We start from the raw sequence: 21,612 nt of genomic DNA on the forward strand, positions 1-21,612 counted from the left end.
TGCTGCTGGAAGTAATTTTCTTTCCACCCCTCACCCCCACCCCAGTAAAAAATCCAGTTGTAGAGTGATAGCTTTCTGCCTTAAAGGAGTTAACCTCATGTTGACCAATGAACCTTGGATATGCTTATTTCAAGGGATTGCATGTTGTCCACAGCACCTGTGTGCATCTACACTCACTGACTTTTAAACTGAGGATAATTCATTGTCGGTCATGATAGTTCTCAGTTTTTTGCTGGCTACTTTTCACATGGAAATGTTTTGGAGGTACTGGGAATAATTTTGGGGTGTGCGTGTTGAGGGGAGGGATTGGGCAAGGGAGAGATGATGGACATGTAAATAAGAGTTTAATTCTCCTTGTCGTATTCTCTTTGCCCAGCTGTATATAGTAACTTCACCGTACGTGTCTCTTCCTATTCCTATGAAAGTAGACTTTGTTCTCTGAAGACTGCTAATCATGCCCCATGGGGGTGTAATCAGTTATAAGGTATTTAATATATGCAGGCAGGAACAGGCTGCCTGGCCAGGCTGGCAGATTGCAACACTACAATTATAAAGGGCCCCTTTCCCCTGCTCTGCCCGCCCACCAGTGGCAGGATGAGGGCTTTGCCCTGAGATGCTGTAGTGTAAAACATACAAAGGATAAACGTGGGCGGGAGCTGGGTAAGCGCAGAGACACCTCCTTTGCCTGCCTGCTGTTTTCCTGCTTATCTGAAAGCTGGGAGACTCGTGGAAGCTGGGAGCAGTTGGAGAGGGGGTGGGTGGCTGGTAAAAGGGCTCCCCCCCCTTTCTTTCGGTGGAGCCAAAAGGGGCTTTTCTTCATGGGCATGTGCTTGGAAATGAGGGAATGTATTTCAGTATCTTGGAAGAGAATGGTATTTTTTGTTGCATTTCTCTAGCTCTCAGTGCAAGTGTGGCACACCCTGCTGTCTCATCGGTCTTTACTTCGTATTGCCTCTCTATGTTCTTGGCGCCTTTCCTGCCCATTTTCATTTTTGTAGGCCGTTCCCCCCCCCCGCCTCACTTTTAATTAAAACCATGGTAGCAAACCTTCCACAACTTTCCAGGTGCTCCCTGTGCTCCTTGATCGTTCGCATGAAACCAAACCACCCCTGGATTGTTGAAGAGCATTTGCTAAAAAAGCAAAAGAAAACCGATTGTGCTAGAAAATGGAACAAACAAGGCGTGAGCTGTTTGTCTTTGCCTTGCAATAACACTTGGTCTGGGGTTCTAACAAGCTTCTACCTGTAAGGGGAGTGGGGCAGAAATTGTCTTGGACCATCTCAAGGCAGTCCTGGATTTAAGTTCAGTGTTCCTGGAGAGAGAATGTGATTCACACTGTCAGTTTCCAAAAGCAAACTTGAAAGCAGAACATTTGTGTGAGACAATTAAGAGGGAAGGCAGTGCCCCTCAGCTTGATCTAGGCTTGTCTGGGAAGCTGGCAACAGCTCTTTTTGAGGTAAACCGTCTCCTATTTCAGTAATGTCCTTTAATTGTATATTATTAGCACAATCCATTCATATTAGTCCTACATACTGCACACCACGGACAGCTGCTTGTACTTGACAAAAACTGGCAACCGTTTGATTTTGATGGAGACATAAGGTTACCTGTTCATATTGTCCACTATTACTGCGCAACATCACTCATGTTGGCGCATAAGTGGAGTGGAATTGCCTTCGCTTGTCTTCACAACAGCACTGTAGGGAGAGAAAAGTTGTGCTGTATTCTGCTTTGCAAGTGGGCAATTAACACTAAGCCATAACATAGCCAAGGTGCCCCATAGCTGAAACAGAATCAGAGCTTCTCAGTCTGGAGAAGTTGAATAGGTTGGATTCTCAGAATTCATTGTTGCTAAGGAGAAGCAGGATTAGAGAACGCTTCTGCCTCTGGAGACTTTGTGGGTGCATAGGGTGTAGCTCCTCCCTGTGTGGGCTGGCTTTTAAGAGCAGGGTCCTCTCCATGTTTACCAGGCATCTGAGACCTTTGCCTTGATTTCTGAGGCTTCCTGTTGTGGCAGGTGGCTCTGAAGAGGAAGAGTTCAGTAGAGCAGAAATCATATCAGCCTTTGCTGACTTTTGGTAGTGTATTTGTGTGAAAGGGAGTTGAGGTGGAGGGGAGAGAGAGAGAGAGAGAGAGAGAGAGAGAGAGAGAGAGAGAGAGAGAGAGAGAGAGAGAGAGAGAGAGAGAGAAATACCCTGCCGGGGTGGGGGTGGAGGTGGGAAGGATGGTAACTGGCTTTGAAAAAGGGAGCCACGTTAAACCGAACATTAAAGGTAGTTTAGCAGTTTCTTTCACCTTCCTTCTGTTAAACTGAGATTTTTAGATGGTTGAATACTGGCTATTTTGAGCAAAAGCTGGGTTGGCACTGAGGAAGGGAGAAACATCTTACATATAGTCATACCTCGGTTTAAGTACGCCTTGGTTTGAGTATTTTCAGTTTAAGTACTCCGCGGACCCGCCTGGAACGGATTAATCCACTTTCCATTACTTTCAATGGGAAGGTTCACTTCAGGTTAAGTATGCTTCAGGTTAAGTTCAGACTTCCGGAACCAATTGTGTTTGTAAACCGAGGTACCACTGTATTTCTTAAAACTGTTCTTGGCTTGAAGTATCCAGCTGCTACCCGGTTAGCCCAATCTACAGAAACAAACACAAATATATGAAAGCTATCCTTATGAATTCCCCTTCTCATCCTATTTTGTTTGCTTCAGTGCACTTGGTAGTGGCTCTGGTACTCCTCTGTCCGGGTTCACGACTGAGGCAGTGGTGGAGGTCTGTAGCTGGCATAGTTGGAGGGACTGCGGAAGCCACGTGGGCTTGGCTGCTTGTTTTTGTTCTCTGCTTTGCGTGGAATGCAGTGTGTTTGTCTTTCTTGGCCTGTGGTTTCAGCCTGCATTCCTGCGCATAGAGTCAGCCTGGCGGCAGGCGGCGTGCTGTTCATGCCCCACGGCTACATGCTTTCAGCTCCACATCAAAGGTGTGTTTAGTGCGTAGCTTGTGCCATTCTTGGCCACACCTGGTGGCCTGCAGGCACGCAGGTAGGAGGGGCCTGGGTTGTGTTTGCAGACGGCGTTTTAAGGTTTAGACTTCTTCTCCGTACTTATGAAAGCAGAAGAGCTGAGTTTATGTTAAACAATGAAAAAAAAACACCCACATCCATGGTAACTGAGGAACTCAGCAGGGAGAGACGGTTGCTTTAGGGCAGTGCTGGCCAAACTTTTTCCAAAGAGGGCCATATTTGATGAAGTGAAGGGCTGTGAGTGCCAACCAAAGGGCCAACCAAGCTTGTTGAGCTTTTTTTTTTTTAGCATTTTACCCAAAGTTGTTGAGCTTTTTAGGGTTGAAGTTGTTGAGCTATTTTTAAGGTTCAAGTTGTTGAGGTTTTCTTAGGATTTTACCCCAGGAAATAGACTGCCACGGGGGCCGGATTAAACCATCCGACGGGCCTGTAACGGACTTTGGACATGCCTGCTTTAGGGGCTAATCTTACCAGCAGCAGCACCTAACAGCCTACCATAACTGTTGCCTGTTCCCTTCAAATGGACTGGCTTGTGCTCAATTCAACTCCAGTTAAGGTCAGTTGAGGTGGGTCCACTCCTGCATGTTACTGGTTGGATCCCTGATGGACTGGATTAGTTGCTTGAGCCATCAGACTGTACCCTCTGAACTGAAGGGGAACTTGGGAATCGTCCTATTTCTGCTCTCAGGAGAGCAGCCTTGGATACCTTTGGTCCAAATGTGTGGCGTGCTTGACATTTGCCTGTTCCTGCCAGTCTACACAACAGAGGTAGCTCACATCAGTGTGGTTGTTGGGCTGTTCTGGAAGGAAAGGATGACTAGGATGCTTTCTTCCTGGTTGAGTGTGCTCTCTCCAAGTACAGATGATTTAATACCTTTATAATTGAAGAACTTGCCTGTGATTGAAAGCCCTTATTTTGGGGTGTTGTTCTTTGAACTGTGGGGGAAAGAGTTTCATGGAAACTGCTTTTCAATGGGTGCTTCCCATATTCCCAGCTGTGAGCTACAATACTTTGACTGGTGTGCGAAAAAGTGCTGCTTAGAAAAGTCCTTGTGGTCAGAGGTTTCCTTGATCCGCAAAAGCACTACCAATTATTTTCTTCCTTTATTCTCCCAATCTCTTTGACCTCCCTGGACACATCCCATATACCCAAAGGGTATACATATTTTTAAAGTGCACATAATGGATTGTTAATAGCATAAGGTCAGAGGAGCTCACCTGTTCCCATTGGCAGGAGCTTATGGTGGTGGATCGCAACAGAGACCGCAAGTAATACTTTCTTTTAGACCCATCTAATGTTCACATTTCAATTTGTGAGCTTTTGAGCTTTAATGGTAGGGTTATGTGAGGAATGCGAAGACTTGCTACACAGCCATTAGTCAATATAGTGCAAGGTGCACTTACAGATTTTTATTCTGAAGCTGTGTCATGTTCTTCGTCCAGAGCTATGTGTGGGATGCTCCTAGGATAATACCTGATGGAGTGGTCTGGAATTGTAAGGGTTGTGAGACAAGGCTTTTAGGGTTGAAAAGCCAGGTTTGTCTTCTGCAGTGCAATCTCGACTCGTTCTGGCTTGTCCCAGGTAAGAACATAATAAGTCTTTCTGGATCAAGGCCCATCTAGTCCAGCATCCTGTTCTCGCACTGGCCAGCCAGTCTCCTGTGGGAAGCCCGCAAGCAGGACTGGCATGCGGAAGCACTCTCGCCATTTGTGAGTCCCAGAAAACGGCGTTCAGAGTCATAGGATCCTGTTCAGTGGACGCAGAACGTATCCATTGCGGCTAGTGGCCACTCATAAGTAGAATGTGGTACTTGTGTGTGCTCTAGCCTCCTCCCCACTTTACCTACTTGTTTGTGGTGATTGGCAGTGGAAGGAGCCGATGGGGCAGCACACTATTTTAAGCAGGCTTATAAATAAAAGAGAGATGAAGGATTCATCTAATAAAAAAAATATAAGTTGGCGAGAATCCCTGTGACAACACTGCCGTTCTCTGGCTAGAGCTAAAGCTCCCTCTCCTGGACAGATTTGCTTCGCTGCAGTCATTTAACAAGGCACAAACTACTGTATTGACGTACGTATTAAATTCAGTTGTGTGTTTCATTCCCCTGACTTTTTGTCTCTTCTCCACGGAATAGTAACTGTGGAAACCATCATCGGGACCCATGCAACTTCCTCCCCAGCCCCCAGCACCCCCCAGTAGGAAGGCAACATTTTCCCTGCCATTTGTCTATCCTGGGAAGAGTTAAAAGCTTGTATTCCACTCCCAACAACAGCCTCAAAGTCTCTGTTTCATTGAATAAATAGAAAAGGCAGGGGAAAGTGGCATACAACTGCATGCCTTTTGTTGACTGTCCCAACATTTACTTAGCTTGTCAAAGTTTTTGATAGAGTCCCTCTTCACTGGTTCTAGGAAACAAAATAATGTGCAAAATAATGAAGGTTCATTTTCTTTAGATTTGTAGAAATAACTTTGCTGCAGTACAGGATACTGTCTGCTGATGGCAGGAATGACAACCCTGCACCAAAATAATGCTTAGGGGTTGAATCTTCAACCTTAGTCCTTTAAAGCATCAGTTAAGTTGATTCATCTCATTTTCCAGTGGTGTGAAAATGGTTACGCATGCTCAGCCGTAACATTTGTATTATGAAATTAGTATTGGAAAGGTGAGGAAATTGAGCTTCTACTCTCTGAACTGGCCATAATGAAAGCTCTCAGAAAAACAACAGCAAAAACTGCTCCCTGCTTCTTTGGAAACCTGGTTATCTAAATCTTCAGCTTCCTGTTGTAACCTGTTTTTTCTCTCTGCAGCTGTGCGGCAACATAATGAATCTGCTTTGTGTTTTGGTGGCAGCTGAGTGGTATTGGGAACAGTGATTGTGTGTTGTTGATAAATTTTATAAAAGGCTTAGGATAGAAGGTGGTGAACAAATAGAAGACAATAATCCTCAGTTTATGTAATAATTGATGAGTTTGTGTAAGAATGGAAGTGCAAGTGCATGTATGTGTGTTTTGAGCAGAAGATAAAAGTGGGCACTTTGGGGAATGTGGTTTGTTTTTTCTAGTTTCTTCCTACATTTTTTTTAATGCCAAGTTTTCTTAGCCAAATCTTCCGAAGGCTCCATTAATTTTCTCAAAACTATGTTATCAGACAATGATGCGCAAACAAGGCCTGTGAGTTGACTCTGAACTAAATCCAATTTGTAGTTAAGTTCCATTGGTGTTTTGGCATAAATACGAGAACTAATTTTGTGGAATTGATGTTGGTTTTTAAGCCTTAACGTGGGTAAGCTGTGACTGTGCTAGTGAACTAGAAGGGGGAAAGCTGTGGGAGATTGGCTGTGGGAGATGATCCCTGATAGCATGACTTAGAAGCATCTTACGATACAACTAATCCAGAAAACAACGTAACTTAAAAGTGTTGAGGTTTCTTAGATTCCCATGAATGTAGCTTCCTTATAAGCAATAGAGACCAAGCTTTTTAAAACCAAGCTACTTGTTCTTTTTACCATTACCATTATAAAGCTAACTGTAAACTGTCCATTGCTGTCACTGTGGTTTAATTTAATTTAAAGTTTAATTTTAAAAAAGCTGTTTCTGCCAGGAAGCTGCTATTCTCCAGTTACTCTAGTTTTGTCCTTAGATAAGATTACTTCTCAAAACCAGATGGAATACCGAATTGCAGATTGTATTGACTTGCTGCTCACTGAGCTGTTAACAGCATCCAAGCCTCTCTGTGGCCGAGTGAGGGACACCCCTCAAAAAAAATCTCTCCTCTGTTTCACAGCAAATTAGGTTGGGCCATTGTGACTGAGGTGGAATAATGAACGTATCTGCATAATTCATGGCAATCTTCTACTCCAAAATAAATGCCTGTTCAATAAGTACATCAGGGAGTTGAATATTCCTGTCCTTTTTTAAAAAAGGGGGATAGTTTTAAAGGCCTTTCCAGTATGCTGTGGAATTGTGGCTTGATGTTTGGGTTCTGTGATACTCATTGAAAACCTAGTTAGAATACTCTGCCTCCTGCGCTGACTGTGTTCTTGCCTGTACTATGGTTTTGGGCCATTCCGTGAAAAATGAGCCTGATAAGAAAAAAATTATTTTTAAAATATACTTATTTTACTTATAGTTTCATTAACTAAACATATTAAAGTTCAATATTCCAAAGGAAAAAAGAATTTGAAATTATTTTTTTCATGAGAAATTTGAGCTTGAAGTTTCAGTATCACTTTTCTGATTGTGTAGCTTAATTCTGTTCATTTAGGTTGGCATTATTTTTTAAAGATAAACAAAAATTGTGGTTGTCATTGTTGGTATATTATTAAAGTGAATAACTTTGTCTACACATTGGACTTGAAAAATTTTAAATAGGTAAGTTATTTCTATTTTATTTTTATTATTGAATGGGATGCTGTTTCAGTGTCCCACCCGTGACAGCAAAAGGTACAAAAGTTTATTTTGTGATAAAACTAATTTATAGGTTATGTTTGTTTTATTGTGGGAGTATGTATTAGAGTATAACACACCTATCAATAATAAAAATGCAGTTAATTAATGTAAACACCATGAAATTTTAATAATTTTTTTCTGTCCCACCCGTGACAGTTTTCAGCTTGTTTTATTAGGTTGCTAACTGTTGTAGCTTGAGTTAGTGATTTCAGCAAGTGATTTCAGCTCTCTGCAGACAGGAGACAGATTCCTCATGTAATAATTCTTTATTCTGGCAAACAAGACTGAGGGACTGAGGAGAGGGGAACTAGCTAGAAAGAGATACATTTTGGAGGGAACAATCTCAAGCAATCACAAAGCTGCCTTTTGGTGGAAACCAATAAGACTAAGGAGCCAAATGCAGCTGCTTGAATGAACCAATAGTAGCTGTTCCTTCTGGAACATAAAGGCAGTTACCGTTACTTTACCCTAATGCGAATACATACAGTAATAAAGATAATATAACCTTTGAATCAATACACAAAATGGGAAAGACTACATCTGCAGAACGTATGAGAAAGCTGCGTGAAAAACTAAAACAAGATAAAAACAAATGTGAAAGCTTCAAAGAAAAGGAGAGGGTCAGAGATAAGAAGAGGCGAGAAAAGATGAAGTTGGTAAAGAATTTGTCTGCAAAATCACTTATGGAATACAGACGGAAAGAAACTGAGTGCAAAAGAAAGTACAGACAAAAGATAAAAGAAAAAGAATCTAGGCCAATTGGCGACACTACTATTCCAGAGATTGGGTCATTTAAATGCCCACAATCTCTTGGAAAGGCTGTTACCAAAGTTAAAAGAGTGTTGCCATTAAGTCCACGGAAAAGAATAGCCGTGTTACGAAAGCTTGTGTATGAGAGTTCACCTCAAGCGTCAAAAACACTATTTGATAAAAGCCCTAAACAGAACACCAAAAGTTCTATTATTTCACAAGATAATATCGCAAAGGTCCATGGGTTTTATAATTCAGATGATATTAGCAGGCAGGCACCAGGAATTAAGGATGTCAAATCTATTAAAGATCCAACAAGTGGAAAAAGAATCAAAATCCAAAAGCGGCATATGAATATGACAGTCCAAGAGGCCTATGCCTTATTTAAGATTGATAACCCAACAGTTGAAATCAGCAAATCAAAATTTTATGAACTGAGGCCTAAAAATATTGACTTAGCTTCTCAAATGCCACACAATGTTTGCGTTTGCAAATACCACGCTAATTTCAATTTCCTAATTGAAGCCATAAGTAGGAAAGACATTTTTTTTCCTTCCACACATTCTGATCTTTTGAGCCTTACTTGTTGTGATTTGGAAAATGAAAAGTGCATGAATGGTGAATGCAAAAAGTGTGTACTTAATTTGCACACCCTAATTGATGAAGACTTAAACATGTCGTCTGAGATTTTCTGGAAGCAATGGAAAGATGACTGTTCTAGCCGGCCTAAGGTTTTTGAAGCAAAAGGAACCATAGAAGAAGCTGTCAATGAGCTACAAAATCAATTTAGTAAATTTAAGAAGCACTTCTTTGTAAAGCGATTACAAGCTAAAGCTTTCAAAAATATGAAGGACACAGTAGCTGATGATGAGGTGATTCTTCAAGTGGATTTTGCTGAAAACTATTTGGCAACATCGCAAGATGAAATCCAAAGTGCACACTGGACCCACAACCAAATCACAGTATTTACTGGTTGCGCTTGGACTCAAGGCAAAGTACGTTCTTTTGCCGTGGTTTTGGATCACTTAACCCACGACAAATACTCAGTATATGCATGCCTAAAAGCCATAATTGAAGAACTTAAGAAAGAATTTAACAGACTGACAAAGGTCAAAATCTTTTCTGATGGGTGTGCTGGTCAGTTCAAAAATAAGTACACACTGTCCAATCTGTGTTTTATGCCTGAAGACTTTGGTGTTGATGGGGAATGGGTTTTTTTTGCTACATCCCACGGCAAGGGTGCCGTGGATGGGATTGGTGGATTAACTAAGCAAGCAGTTTGGAATGCAGTGAAACAAAGGAGAGTAGTAATCAATTCAGCATCAGATTTTGTTAAATGTGCTGAAAAAGCAGTACCGAGAGTGAAGTTTGTCCTTTTAACACCTACTGATATCAGTGCAAATATGGCGATGCTAGATGAGCGCTGGACTTTGGTGAGGAAGATTCCAAACGTGCAGTCCAACCATTTTTTTAAAGCTAAAGACAAAAGAAGTTTAGTTTATGGACCTTCTTTTCAAAAGTCCACCCACGTAGTCTTCACAGAACTGTTCAAGTTAAAAGTTTCTGATGTTTACAGAGATTCTGATAGTGACACAGAAAAACAAGATGGTGTAGCAAGTTGTACAAATGAAACAGATGTGCCGGTGGTTGGAGTGAAGCCGTTCGTTGATGGAGTGACTATTGGGACATATGTTTTAGTTGAATTTGAAGCAACTACAAAAAGACAAAGAACCAGGCCTACTAAATATAGATATGCTGCAATATGCCAAAGTAATGTTGAAGATGATGGAGAAGTCAAGGTGATGTGTATGCGAGCAGTTAACAATTCTGGAAAGCTGTTTCAAGTTGATGAAAAAGACATATCATATGTGCAGTTTGAACATATTCTTAGTATCTTACCCCAACCTAATGTTAAACGAGTCAGAAGGAACATTTTTTATGAATTTACTGAAAATGTAGATGTGTTTGAAAGTGGTTAATTGGCCCAGAGATGGACTAGAAGAAAATATTTTTTAAATAGATTTTAATTTTAGTAAATACAACATTATACTTTGTAGGCTATAGTAGATAGTAAGTATAGTAATAGCAAAAGGTTTTTTTGTAATTATTCCATTTTTAACAACCTTAATTGTATGTTAAATCAAGTGTATGCCAGACGCGTCCCACCCGTGACATTTCATTGTCCCACCCGTGACAGCATTTTTTCCTTAATTTTGTATCATTAAATTTCTTAACCTAAATTTCTGATTGCATAGTTGTAACCAATAAACATTGATTTAAACAGATATGCTGAGTTTATAATTGATTCACCTCCCAACTCACAGAGTTTTTCCATAAATCAAACTTATCTCAAGCTCCGTGTCCTTTTTTTGTCCCACCCGTGACAATACTTTAACATTTAATAAAATTGTCAAAAATATCCATAAAAATAATAAAAAATTAGTAAAATGTTCAGTATCTTATTAAGAACATAGTTCAAATTTTGGTTGTTAATTTTTATGTATATTTACATTCTTACACATGTGTGAATACCAAAAAACATGGTCCAAGTGTCCCACCCGTGACAATGGAATGGCCCTTTTCTTTGTGTGCTCCTGTGTGTCAAGCCTATTGGTAACTCTCACAAAGTTCCCTTTCTCCGGTTTCAGGAGCCGTTTCCCAGATGCTGTTGGATGTGGTGCGGATACCGCAGACTCAGAGCCGGGAGGACAAACATGTTTGGACAGGACATCACTTTGGGTCTGTAAGTCCCTTATTTTATGAGAGGCCTACTTGGGGAATGTCTGCAAGGGGTTGTGCAGTGGTACCCTGGGTATTTTATGATGTGTGGTGGGTGGGAGGAAGGGAGCTGAGCAGGGGACGTATATGTTGTACTCTAGAACCCAGCAGGACATAGGAGAAGTGTGTGGGAATCAATGCATGTTCTACTGTAGCCCACAATGTCTCTTGTAGATGAGGGCAAGCTAGCCAAGGATGACAAAATGCTGTTCACATGGACCGGGCTCTTGCTTGGATATTATCCTCGGTTTTAAAAATGTGCAGGAAATAAAAAGGTTTTTGCCTGGTATCAAAAACAACACAAGGGCCACAAGAGTCTCTCTAGGAAAAAAGGTTTCAAAACCAAAATGGCTCTCTCTGTGGTAGTCACCCACCTAATTTCAGAAGACAGGAGCATGCAATGAAGGACCTCTGACAAAGATTTTAACACATGGACATATGGGGGGGGCTATGCTTGAGGTGGCTGTACCCTAAGGCATCAAAGGCTTGAAAGATAAGTGCCCACAATGTAAAATTGTGTTCAGAAATGGGCCTATAGTGAGTAAAACGTGTTTTTTTTTCAACTGAGCATGAATTAGCCTCTAAAGCTGGTCCTAGTTATCAACCTAGTAGTTTATTTTGAATTAACTAGTGTTTCCATGAAGTCTCAAAAGGCACTTTGGGTGCTATTCAACAAAGTTTATTCACAGTACACCCATTGAAATGAATAGACCTAGCTTAGCCATGTTCATTAATTTCAATGAGTTTGCTCTGAGTAGAACTTAGTAGAATACCCTCCCCCATTCTGTTAGGGTTGAACTTTGTTTTGTTGGCCCTCATCCAGTCCATCACTGATCTCAGACCCCAATTCAGAATCTCTACTGCCTTTCCTGAACCAGACGAAAAGGAGAAATCAAGCAATATGCCACCATATTGGCAGCACCACACTCCATCTACAGATGACCTGTGCTTTCATCTAAATGTTAAAGAGCATGGGGGTAAGATACCATTCCAACCATGGGACTAAGCAATAGTCCTCCAGGACCACCTTCTGTAATCTGACCCTCCAAATAGGAATAGGACCACGAACAAGGCAGTGTCCCCATCCTTCAGGTGACATGCCTGTCCATAAGGATACCACAACAGATGGTTTTGAAAATCACAGAGATATTCAGGAAAATTTCAGAGTTGCCTTCCCTGTCTTTTTCTCATCACAGGTCATCCATCAGGGTGATCAAGGCAGTTTCTTTGCTGTAAATGGGGCTGAAATCGATCTAGCTAGTAAGTCTCATCCAGAAGTGCCTAGATTTGTGCAGCAATCAGCTGGTTGAGCACTTTGCCCGGGAAAGGGACTTCCTGGTAGTTGTTGCAATCCTTGGGGTCCAGGGAAGGCTTCTTTAAGCCTTACAACCACCGGATTCAATATTCAAGATAACCTCTGAACTTGTAGGCAAACTCCTCTCTGCTAGCTTTTATAAGCCATAAGGGGCAAGATTGAGTACACAGATGATTGTTAACACCCCAGCAGGTGCCTTCCTCTCAGTCACAGGCCACAGCTATTGAAAAATCTTAACGATAAAGGACCAGACCGCATGCTGGGCATGTTCATTGATTGAACTGCAACACTGGTGATGTTTAAGTGGCAGGCATGCAAGCAACCTTCTTGCCAAGGTGCATAGCAACTTAGTCCATGTTTGGAATACCATTTGGAGAAGGTCCACTGCCCTCACACCACTACGGAGTAGACTTGTGAGCACTTTTTTATTGATCATTGCAAGTTTTTCAGCGCTGTGTTTAAGCCATCTCCCTAGCCGCTTCACTGTCCCAACTGCCTGGTAAATCCAGGTACTGAGTGAGACCTATTTAGCTTGCCACATGCTTAATTCTGCTCCTGGTGAAAATAATTGCCCTGTTTCTGTGTTTGCGTGGAATTGGAGAGTATGCTGAGCCTTCTTGGAAAGCCTCTCCCCACCCCCACAAGTCTGTTCACAGGAACCGTGCTGCGTTCCTGTATTGTTGGACTTGGAGAAGTGTAGATCTAGTTATTGCTCTGTGGCCTTGGAACAGAATAGCTATGCTATTGTGAGATTGTTTGTTCTGTGCTAGTTGAGGCCCGAAGAAAACACTGTAGTAAGGAAAGGGGCCAACAAGCTTGTTGGGGCAGGGCCAATCCTAGGGCATCTCAAAGACTTGTTTCAGCAGCTCTCTTGCCCAGCACAGGCCCTCCTGGCTTCCTGTTCCACTAACTTTGTTTATGGCTCTGGCTTAGGGTGTGGAGTTTTTGTACACATAACGTAACCCCAACTCCCAAGGTTGGGTGTCATTGATAGAGCTGGGAGGGCCAGGGAAGTCTTCAGCAATGCAACCCCACCAGATTGTGTGAGTGCTTGAGTGGAAATAGCAGGCCAGAATCCTATTCTCCGACCTGTTGTTATACTCCTCTGTTCATAGTGCCCTGACCTTGTGGGGCACCTGGTTGCATATATTCCATACCTGCACATTTTAGACTCATTTTGCTCTGAGAGCTAGGCATGCGAGAGATGATCTGTGGTAAAGAAGGTGAGGGACATTCTCTTAAGAGGGCCAGCAAAGAGTTGGTACAGATTTCAAAAGCATTTTCCCTTCCCCCACCCCAATACATCTTACAGTTCCTTTCAGAAATAGTGGACTGCATAGTCTGTTTCATGATAATCTGCTGCCCACTTTCATTTTTTTTCTGTTTCAGAAAACTTTTGCAATTGATTTTATTTACAGTGTCAGAGGTTGCTGAATTTCTGACATCCTATATATTTAAAATCATACAGTGACACATTTAAAAGCATAGAAAGGCTAGCTTGTGGTTCGAATTGCCATACAGAGTCCACACTTAGTTTAGTTTTATTGGTATCAGAGGAAAAGTAAGGGGACGTTGGATTACACTGGTAGAAACTCAGCCAAAAGGATTTAAATCTATATTCAAATATTACACATGCAAAGAGAACACCACCCTACAAGAACAACTTCATTTGCTGCTGCATTTGTCTAATATTAACAGTTATAAACAGAGCAGTGCAACTGGTATTTGGAACGATCCTTACAGTGTCAGTTGTCAGACACAAGACTTCACTTTTCTTCACACCACTGGTTTTCTTTGTGTACCTGGGCTTCTTCTTCTTCAGTGAAGTCATTCTTGATATTGAAGGTCTTGCGGATTTCTTCTGGTGTTTTCCCCTTAATCATATTTGCAACTGTCTTGCACGTCACTTCAAGTAAGCCTTTGATGTCTAAGTAGTTTGCAGCCAGGATAAGTTCAAAGAGAGTTCCTTGGTCTACTTTAAGAAATTCTTGGTCCCACACAGGGATGTCATCTGTTCGTTTCTCTTTGTTTTCATCATCCTCAGGGGGAGGTGGGTCATCTTTTTGGTGGGTTACCTTTTTTAATATAGCTGCATTAACGTTTGGAAGAGGGACAGGATCATCATCCATTCCCAAATCTTCCAACATTGTCTTGATGGTTACAGACTGCTTTGCAATTTCAACGTCGACCTCAAATATTTTTCCATCAGAACTCTGCAGTTTAATTGAAGGCATCGTGAGGCAGCAACAGCAGTGGCTCTCGGCCCCTCCCTCTGCAACGCCACCCGATTGAAACCAGCGAGACTACTGCCCACTTTCATTTTGACTCCTGAGCCTTTTATAAATCAGTACTTGAACTCCTGTTTTCTGATGGATCAGTGCAGCAGCAAATAGTTGTAAAATCAAAATACAGCCGTACCTCGGTTCTCGAACGGAATCCGTTCCGGAAGTCCATTCGACTTCCAAAACGTTCGGAAACCAAGGCGTGGCTTCCAATTGGCTGCAGGAAGCTCCAAAAATAGTTCACAAACCGGAACACTCACTTCCGGGTTTGCGGCATTCGGGAGCCAAAGCGTTCGAGAACTACCGTAAGTTGTTTGAAAACTAAGGTACAACTGTACTCAGTATTACCTTTTGGTGTACATGGGAAAATGTGCTCTACCAGAATGTTTTGTTGACAGTTTTGAGCTTTATTTAGGTATTTGCAGCTATTCCCCACTCATCAGACCTGTGATCCTACAGATTGGGCATATTTTGGGTGGGGACTGACATAAGTGTTTATTCCTTGAGCCTGGAAAAGAGAGGAGGTGCTGAGCTCCATAGTAAGCTGTCTTTGTTTTCCTGATTTTTTAGGTTGTTGGTTGAGTGCCTTCTTCATGAGGCTTCAAATCTGAATCCAGGCTGGTAAGTTCTTCAGCACATCTGTTATAGGCTTAGCTGTGGGGATTGCCTCATACTTAGGCATTCCACTGCTCCACATTTGACCTTCCTTCAATGAGAGTCGGCCAAAGAGGCCTTACCCAATCCCCTTTATGAACGAGATGTACATAAGAAGCTGTCACTACTTATATATCTGGTCACCATCTAGTCCAGTTTAGCCTATTCGTTGAGGCTCCCCAGGGATTCTCACTCGTGTCATCTGCTCTCTGATCCTTTTACCTGGAGACCTTCTGCATGCAAAACCATAGCTACTGCTGAGCTATGGTTCTTCCTACAATGAGAAATTGTAGAGCGCTGAGGAAGCCCTTCTCAAGACTGACCCCAGATTATAGAATATTACTTCCAGGAGGTCTCTTAAATGGTCAGCCTTGGTTTGTTTGTTTTTTTAGAAAACCGTAAGTCATTTCTGTTTAAACTGGTTTTCAAGAATATACTAGGACATGTTAAATTTGCAACCGGTTATCTTTGCTCATTTTTGTGCTTGCTGTTATGATTTAATTAATGGATAGTTTTTACAACCTTCTTTGGTTAGCAGGGTAGCATGTTTTAATTCAGCGGGTTCAGTACTGGGGAGGAGGTAGCAGAAGGCACGCACTTTCACCCATGAGTCATCAGGTTACTAGAGGCCTCACAGAAGCGTTGACTGCTGCTGTCTGGAAGATGTGGTGCCTGCAAAACATTGTCATTGGTATTGTAGGTGCCCTGCGTTTACCTCCAGCTGTACAGATATGTTTTGACTTGTGTGTAATGGAATGCTGGAGGGAACCATGGGAGTAATGGGACAGTTCCGGGCAATTTAATCACAAAGGTACTGTGCCTTCTTTACCCAAATTGTTATTGACTTGATAAGAACCCAGTGGCTCTACAGAGCAAAATGCCACAGAGAACCTGTGTTTGTTTATTTGTCTTTGTTTACTTCTTGCTCTGCTCTAAGCAGGCATCACAATAGGCTGACTCTTGGGGGCTGCAAAACCTATGATGTTGGTTTTTTTTATTGCACATTGGCTGAAGGAAATGCATTCCTTGTGGAGGAGGAAATGGACAAGAAGCCACTTGCTTGAAATGAAGGTGCCTTCAGCCAAGCATTCCCTGAAGTGTCATATTCTGGCCATGTTTGTGCTTCCTGCTCCTTTAGCAGGCCTCACCTTTTCTGCCTTGACTGACCTTTGTTGTGAGCATGTGCTTCTTGTCACTTTCCTGCAGTGCCAAGCCTGCTGTTTGCCCTTGATGTATGTCAGTAGTAGAAGTACTTGATGCTGTTACATCATTCTAGCGTAGTTCTTAGAAACGGAAGCAAGCCAAGAGCTGTGCCGAATCCAGCACAGGCAAGTTCTGCGTGCAGTCCTTGTCTGTAGAGGAGTATCATCCGTTAAGGGCGTTCTAGTTGATGAGATTTCACAGACCAACATTCCCTGTATCCTTATAGCTACCTTGGGAGATGCTGTTTGTGGGCCACATGGTTTGTGAACTTTGCAGGGGTTGTGAGGACTGAAAGGCCCGAGGAAGGCAGTTTGATTCCAGCTCCCTTGTATACCATAGAAGGATTTCCTGGCCGAGTTTCTGTCAAGCCTGGCTGCCTGATTCCTGGAAGGGTTTTGGACACTTGACTTGTATTTGTTGACAAGTCTATAGTCTTGGCCGGCAGCAGCATGATCGCTGCCCTTGGCTAATTTTTTACCTACACAGCAGAAGGCAGAGGCCTTTTGTCTGTGCTTTCAGGAACATTTGCATCAGTCCTGATTCCCCCCCCCCTCATCCCCATTATAAATTGCCTGCTGCCTCTGGCGAATGCTGTCCTGGAACCTGACACAGGTAGGTGCTGTTCATGGCTCATAGCTTTTACAGAATGTAGGCCTGTGTTGTTAAGCCCTGATGCAGCAGCTTCCAGCAGGGTTCCTTCTATCCTAGAAGTGCCTCCAAGTTTTGCCTCGGAGAGAGTGGCAGCGGAAGCGCCTCTCTGCCATTTTATCCCTGACACACTTGGGAGCAATTTGGCTTTAACTAATACAAGCACATAATTCCTCCAGCCTGTCGGCATGCTTAATGCCTGCCGTTCCCTCCCATGTAGTCCCTCTTGGCAGCGACAGCACAAGATCAATAGCTCCTGCCTGGCTTGTCACTAGCGCCTGCAAGGTTTTCAGTTTCCATATCGGAAACGGCCTTTCCTAAAGAGCCCAATCAATATGCCGCTCTGAGGCCTGTTCTCGTTTGCTATATATAATCTGGACACACACTGTATGTTAGTGTGTGTATGTGCATAACACACAGAGAGACAGGATGAGCCAATCCTCTGCTCTTGCTGGCTGGGAGAACGCAGCTGTGCCTTTTCTTCTTCCCTCCTTTTTTACTACAGCTGCTTTCCAAGGCTCTGGCCTGCCTCTTTCGTCTATTCTCTGGATGTTTGGCTGCTGCGGGACATAGGATATCGGACTGCCTTGTGGGAACGTATCTGGGCTGGATGGGGCATATGTGACTCTCTCTCTCTCCTCTGCAATTTCTGCTCTTGGCAGGTGACCTATTGTGCAAGTCAAGCGAGGGGACAATGACGAGCACGGCACCTTCCAAGAAGCCTTACCGCAAGGCTCCTCCGCAGCACCGCGAGATCCGGCACGATCTGCCCATCCTGCGCGACGACCAAGATGGTGTGATTTTGGCGGAGCAGAGTCAGGTAACTGAAAGCCGGGCAGCTAAGGGCCTGGTCCCACTTCGTCAGCCGAAGGGGCTTAGTTACCCCAAGGCAGGCCAGCTCAAACAGCAGGTGGATGGGTATGAGGTTTGCAACGTTAACTTTTCTTCCTGGTCTCTGGAGTCGAGCAGTGACAAGGAGCTAGCAGGGTGCCGTGCAGAGCTGAACCTGAAGAGCCGGACTCTGTCGCCTGTGCTGCTTCACAGCGGGAAAACAGGAAGGCGGAGTGTGAGGCACTGTCGGCACCCTAGCCGCGGGCGGCTCAGTAAGTTCATGAGTCGAAGCGTAGAGACGGTAGTGGTTTCTGGGGATGAAGGCCGGAGGCCGACTTGCTCCTTCAAGAGTAGAAGCCTGGAGCGCTCCCTCATGTTCAAAGAGCCCGCTGAGATCTTAGCACCTAGGAAGTTCCACGTCCCATCGACCCACCTGCCCCTCAAGAGCATCTTGAAGCAGACAGACATGCTGGAAGTGCGGCCTGAGAGCCTGCGCAAATCTCGCTCGGTAGAGACCCTGGCCCGTGGCCGCCGCTCTCGGAAGTACAGCGACCCTCAGCTGTGCCTCAGCAGGCAGGACAAGCGCAGCTCCGAGCACAACAGCGGGAGCTGCTCCGACTCTGTCAGGCGGAAAGAGAAGATCACGGAGGAGAAGCTCCAGTTCTCCAAGTTCCTGGACGAGATCACCCACCGGGTGCTGAGCCCTGTCCACTTGCACTCCTTGGGGGAGGGCAGAGCAGGAGAAGGGAGCCAGGACTCCCCCACTTCTCCCAGGTGCTCCACACCGGAAGGGCAGAAGGAGAGCCAGCCTGAAGGCACCAGGCGGACTGCTGAGAAAAGCCCTCGGCTCACTAGGAGGAAAGCAGAGCGGAGGCGCGAGGGTCTCGATGTGGTACCTTGCCGTAAGAAGCTGCCAGAGGAGATGGAGAGGGCTTCCAGGCTAAGGAGGAAGCCCGTCTTGGTGAGGGCGGACAGCAAGGAGAAGTTCCTCTCCATGGAGAAGCGGGTGGTGGATCTGTGTCAGTATCAGCTGCAGCACCTGGCAGAGCTGGGCTTGGCAAGGGTGTCTTCTGAGCAGCAGCACCTGCCTCCGTGGAAGACGCTGGGTCAGGAGGGAGGGAGGGACGAAGGGCGAGACCAGAGTGAATACCCACCGCGGCTTGTGTGGCTACAGCCCCTGGGTTGCAGAACTAACCCGAGGCCAGTGCTGGAGCCGAGCTACTCGGGAAAAGGGTCCTTCTCCCCTCCCTCACGTTGGAGCCAGGAGGAGGGCAGTGCCTCACCCAGAGCCTCCCCTTCCTTCAGCTTAGCGCTAAACAAGGTAGGTGCTTAGTGAAGAGGGAGTGAGGGACAGGTGTTTGTCTTCCAAGTTTTGTCTGTCGTAACTGAGAGCACCCAGATGGCAGATCTCCTTAAGTCTCTGTGAGGTTTGACCAAAGGGGTTTTATCCCCAAATATTACCCACCCAACATGTTTCTTATTAGCTCATTCCCCGCTTGTGTCGATCCTTAAAATTGGAAGCTGAGCCCACACATGCTTGAATACTGAATACGTCGTGCTTTCTGAGTAGCCCATCGATTTTTCTTCCTTCCTTTTGGCACCTGGGTACACTTCTTTGGAGATGCTTACCTGTTGAGTGCCAGTATATGTGTTTGTGGCAGCTTACCTGTTCTGCTAAGCTGCCCGGTAAATTCCTCAGGCACCTTTGTACGAGTCACAATTCTTGAGAAGAACTGCCACTCACTTCCATCCATCACGGAAAGAGGTTCTTATGCTGAGTGTACCCTAATGAAAAGGCGTTTTGTCTTTGCCCAGATCTCTCTCCTGCCCTCTTATATCAGGCATTGCATGCTGGGAGATTGCCAGTTGCCACATACTGTACTGTGTAATCTGATAGGGCAAATCTTCTAGAGTCAGTACGTTCAGGACCACTGTCATAGGCTGGCATGTTTGGGCACCTGCCAAGGCCCTTTGCCCTAGCAAGGGGCCCATCACTGAAAGCCCCCTGGACCCAGAGACGCAGTGAGCAAGCAAACAGTAGCAGAGACCAGGACAAACTGGTAGATAAGCAGGTGGTAGCAACAAAAATAAAAGGAATGGAAGCAAGCAGTTGCAGTTTGTTGAAGGTGTCTTGCCCAAGGGTCCTCCCCAGAACCTGAACTCAGCAGTATGTGTCAGTATTGTTTAGGGATATTAAATCCGTATGGTGTAGTGTTTGATTAGGTCTGGGAGGTCAAATTCCTACAGAGGCATGAAGCTCACAGAATGACCTTTGACTGCTAACACTCTCTAGGCCTAACCTACCTCAAAGGCCTTTTTCTGAGGATAAATTGGAGGAGCAGCTGGTGGGGAGGGGGCCAGGAAATGTAAAAAAATAATTAAAAATAAAACAATGGCATGTAAATTGAAGGGTCTTCCTATACAATGGGGATTGTTTTAAGATTGTTGGTAGTGGTCTCATCTCATTTGTGTGGTAGCCTGAGCAATATAGAGTACAGGACAGTATACAGTATTTGCTGGCCAGTGGGTATCCTGAATGCAGTGTGGATGCTCATGGGCAATAAAAGAGAACAAAACAAGTGGCTGGGAGTAACTCCCTCGGTCTGTTCATTAACAAAGGATCATATTCACCACAGAGCAGGTCTTCGGTTTCCTTAGTGAACACTGCAATGCTGTTAATTTAAAGCTATCTAGTCACTTAGAAAATTTAGGCTGGTATAGTGGAAGATTGAGATGCGGGTGGCGCTGTGGTCTTAACCACAGAGCCTAGGGCTTGCTGATCAGAAGGTCAGCAGTTCGAATCCCTGCAACGGGGTGAGCTCCTGTTGCTCGGTCCCTATTCCTGCCAACCTAGCAGTTCGAAAGCACGTCAAAGTGCAAGTAGATAAATAGGTACTGCTCTGGCGGGAAGGTAAACGGCGTTTCCATGCGCTGCTCTGGTTCACCAGAAGCGGCTTAGTCATGTTGGCCACATGACCCAGAAGCTGTCTGCGGACAAACATCGGCTTCCTCGGCCAGTAAAGCAAGATGAGTGGCGCAACCCCAGAGTCGTTCGCCGCTGGACCAATGGTCAGGGGTCCCCCTTTAACCTTTACCTAGTGCAGGATTGAATCTTAACTGCCCTGAGACCTTTGGGTATAGGGTAGTATGTAAATTTAATAAATAAAAAGAAATAAAATTAATCCCAGCTGGGTGTGGTTGGACCAGAGCTCTTTGTATTAGAATTGGAGGGTGTTGTGGGTTATTTCCATCTGGCACTTTTATGCTTCAGTTTGCCACTCTGAAAACTTGCCCATATTTTTCAGTGAGATTCTTGCTTCTGTTTCCTTTTTTTGCACAGGAGCCCTTGACGGATGCAGAAAGGATGAGGTAAGTATCCTCGTCGCTTTTGTTATGCAAATCTTTATTTTCCAGGTTGCTACATTTATGCTCATTCTCTGAACTTATGTGATGGCTTTCCCTTCCTTTAATGCTCTACACCAGGGTTTGGGCCTTTGGGGTTTGATGGGCCCGATCTTCATCGTCTCCCTCCCTGATGGGCCAAGCTTGGTAGGTGGGTGGGACCACCTACCTGCTAATCATCCATCTGGTGTCATAGTGACATCAGGTGATTGATAGGGGGTGGTTCTGCCCACCTCCCTCACCCCTTGGGGTGAGGGAGATACTGCCCAAGTGGGATTAA

General features: G+C 44.4%; 2 protein-coding genes across 6 annotated transcripts in view; one reads left to right on the plus strand and one right to left on the minus strand.

Annotated features, from left to right (window-relative positions):
- TJAP1 (tight junction associated protein 1) overlaps positions 1 to 21,612 on the plus strand; it is a 50,076-nt gene that overhangs the window by 12,164 nt on the left and 16,300 nt on the right. For 2 of the 5 annotated variants that reach the window (XM_035108213.2, XM_060272916.1), the window contains 4 exons: positions 10,868 to 10,958; positions 15,165 to 15,215; positions 17,762 to 17,919; positions 21,271 to 21,299. In XM_035108213.2, coding sequence (XP_034964104.1) covers positions 17,794 to 17,919; positions 21,271 to 21,299 — 155 coding nt within the window. In that variant the 5' untranslated portion in view covers positions 10,868 to 10,958; positions 15,165 to 15,215; positions 17,762 to 17,793. Of the gene's footprint in view, positions 1 to 10,804; positions 12,258 to 15,164; positions 15,216 to 17,761; positions 17,920 to 21,270; positions 21,300 to 21,612 lie in introns of those variants that run through there. The other 3 variants (XM_060272917.1, XM_035108212.2, XM_060272918.1) reach the window with 3 other exon arrangements.
- On the minus strand, positions 13,680 to 14,546 carry LOC118081788 (S-phase kinase-associated protein 1-like). The gene has a single exon (XM_035108219.2). The coding sequence runs from the start codon at positions 14,544 to 14,546 to the stop codon at positions 14,079 to 14,081; it is 468 nt and encodes a 155-aa protein (XP_034964110.1). The 3' UTR covers positions 13,680 to 14,078.

Source organism: Zootoca vivipara, chromosome 3 (assembly GCF_963506605.1).
Source record: "Zootoca vivipara chromosome 3, rZooViv1.1, whole genome shotgun sequence".
In the NCBI taxonomy this organism is placed as follows: Eukaryota; Metazoa; Chordata; class Lepidosauria; order Squamata; family Lacertidae; genus Zootoca; species Zootoca vivipara.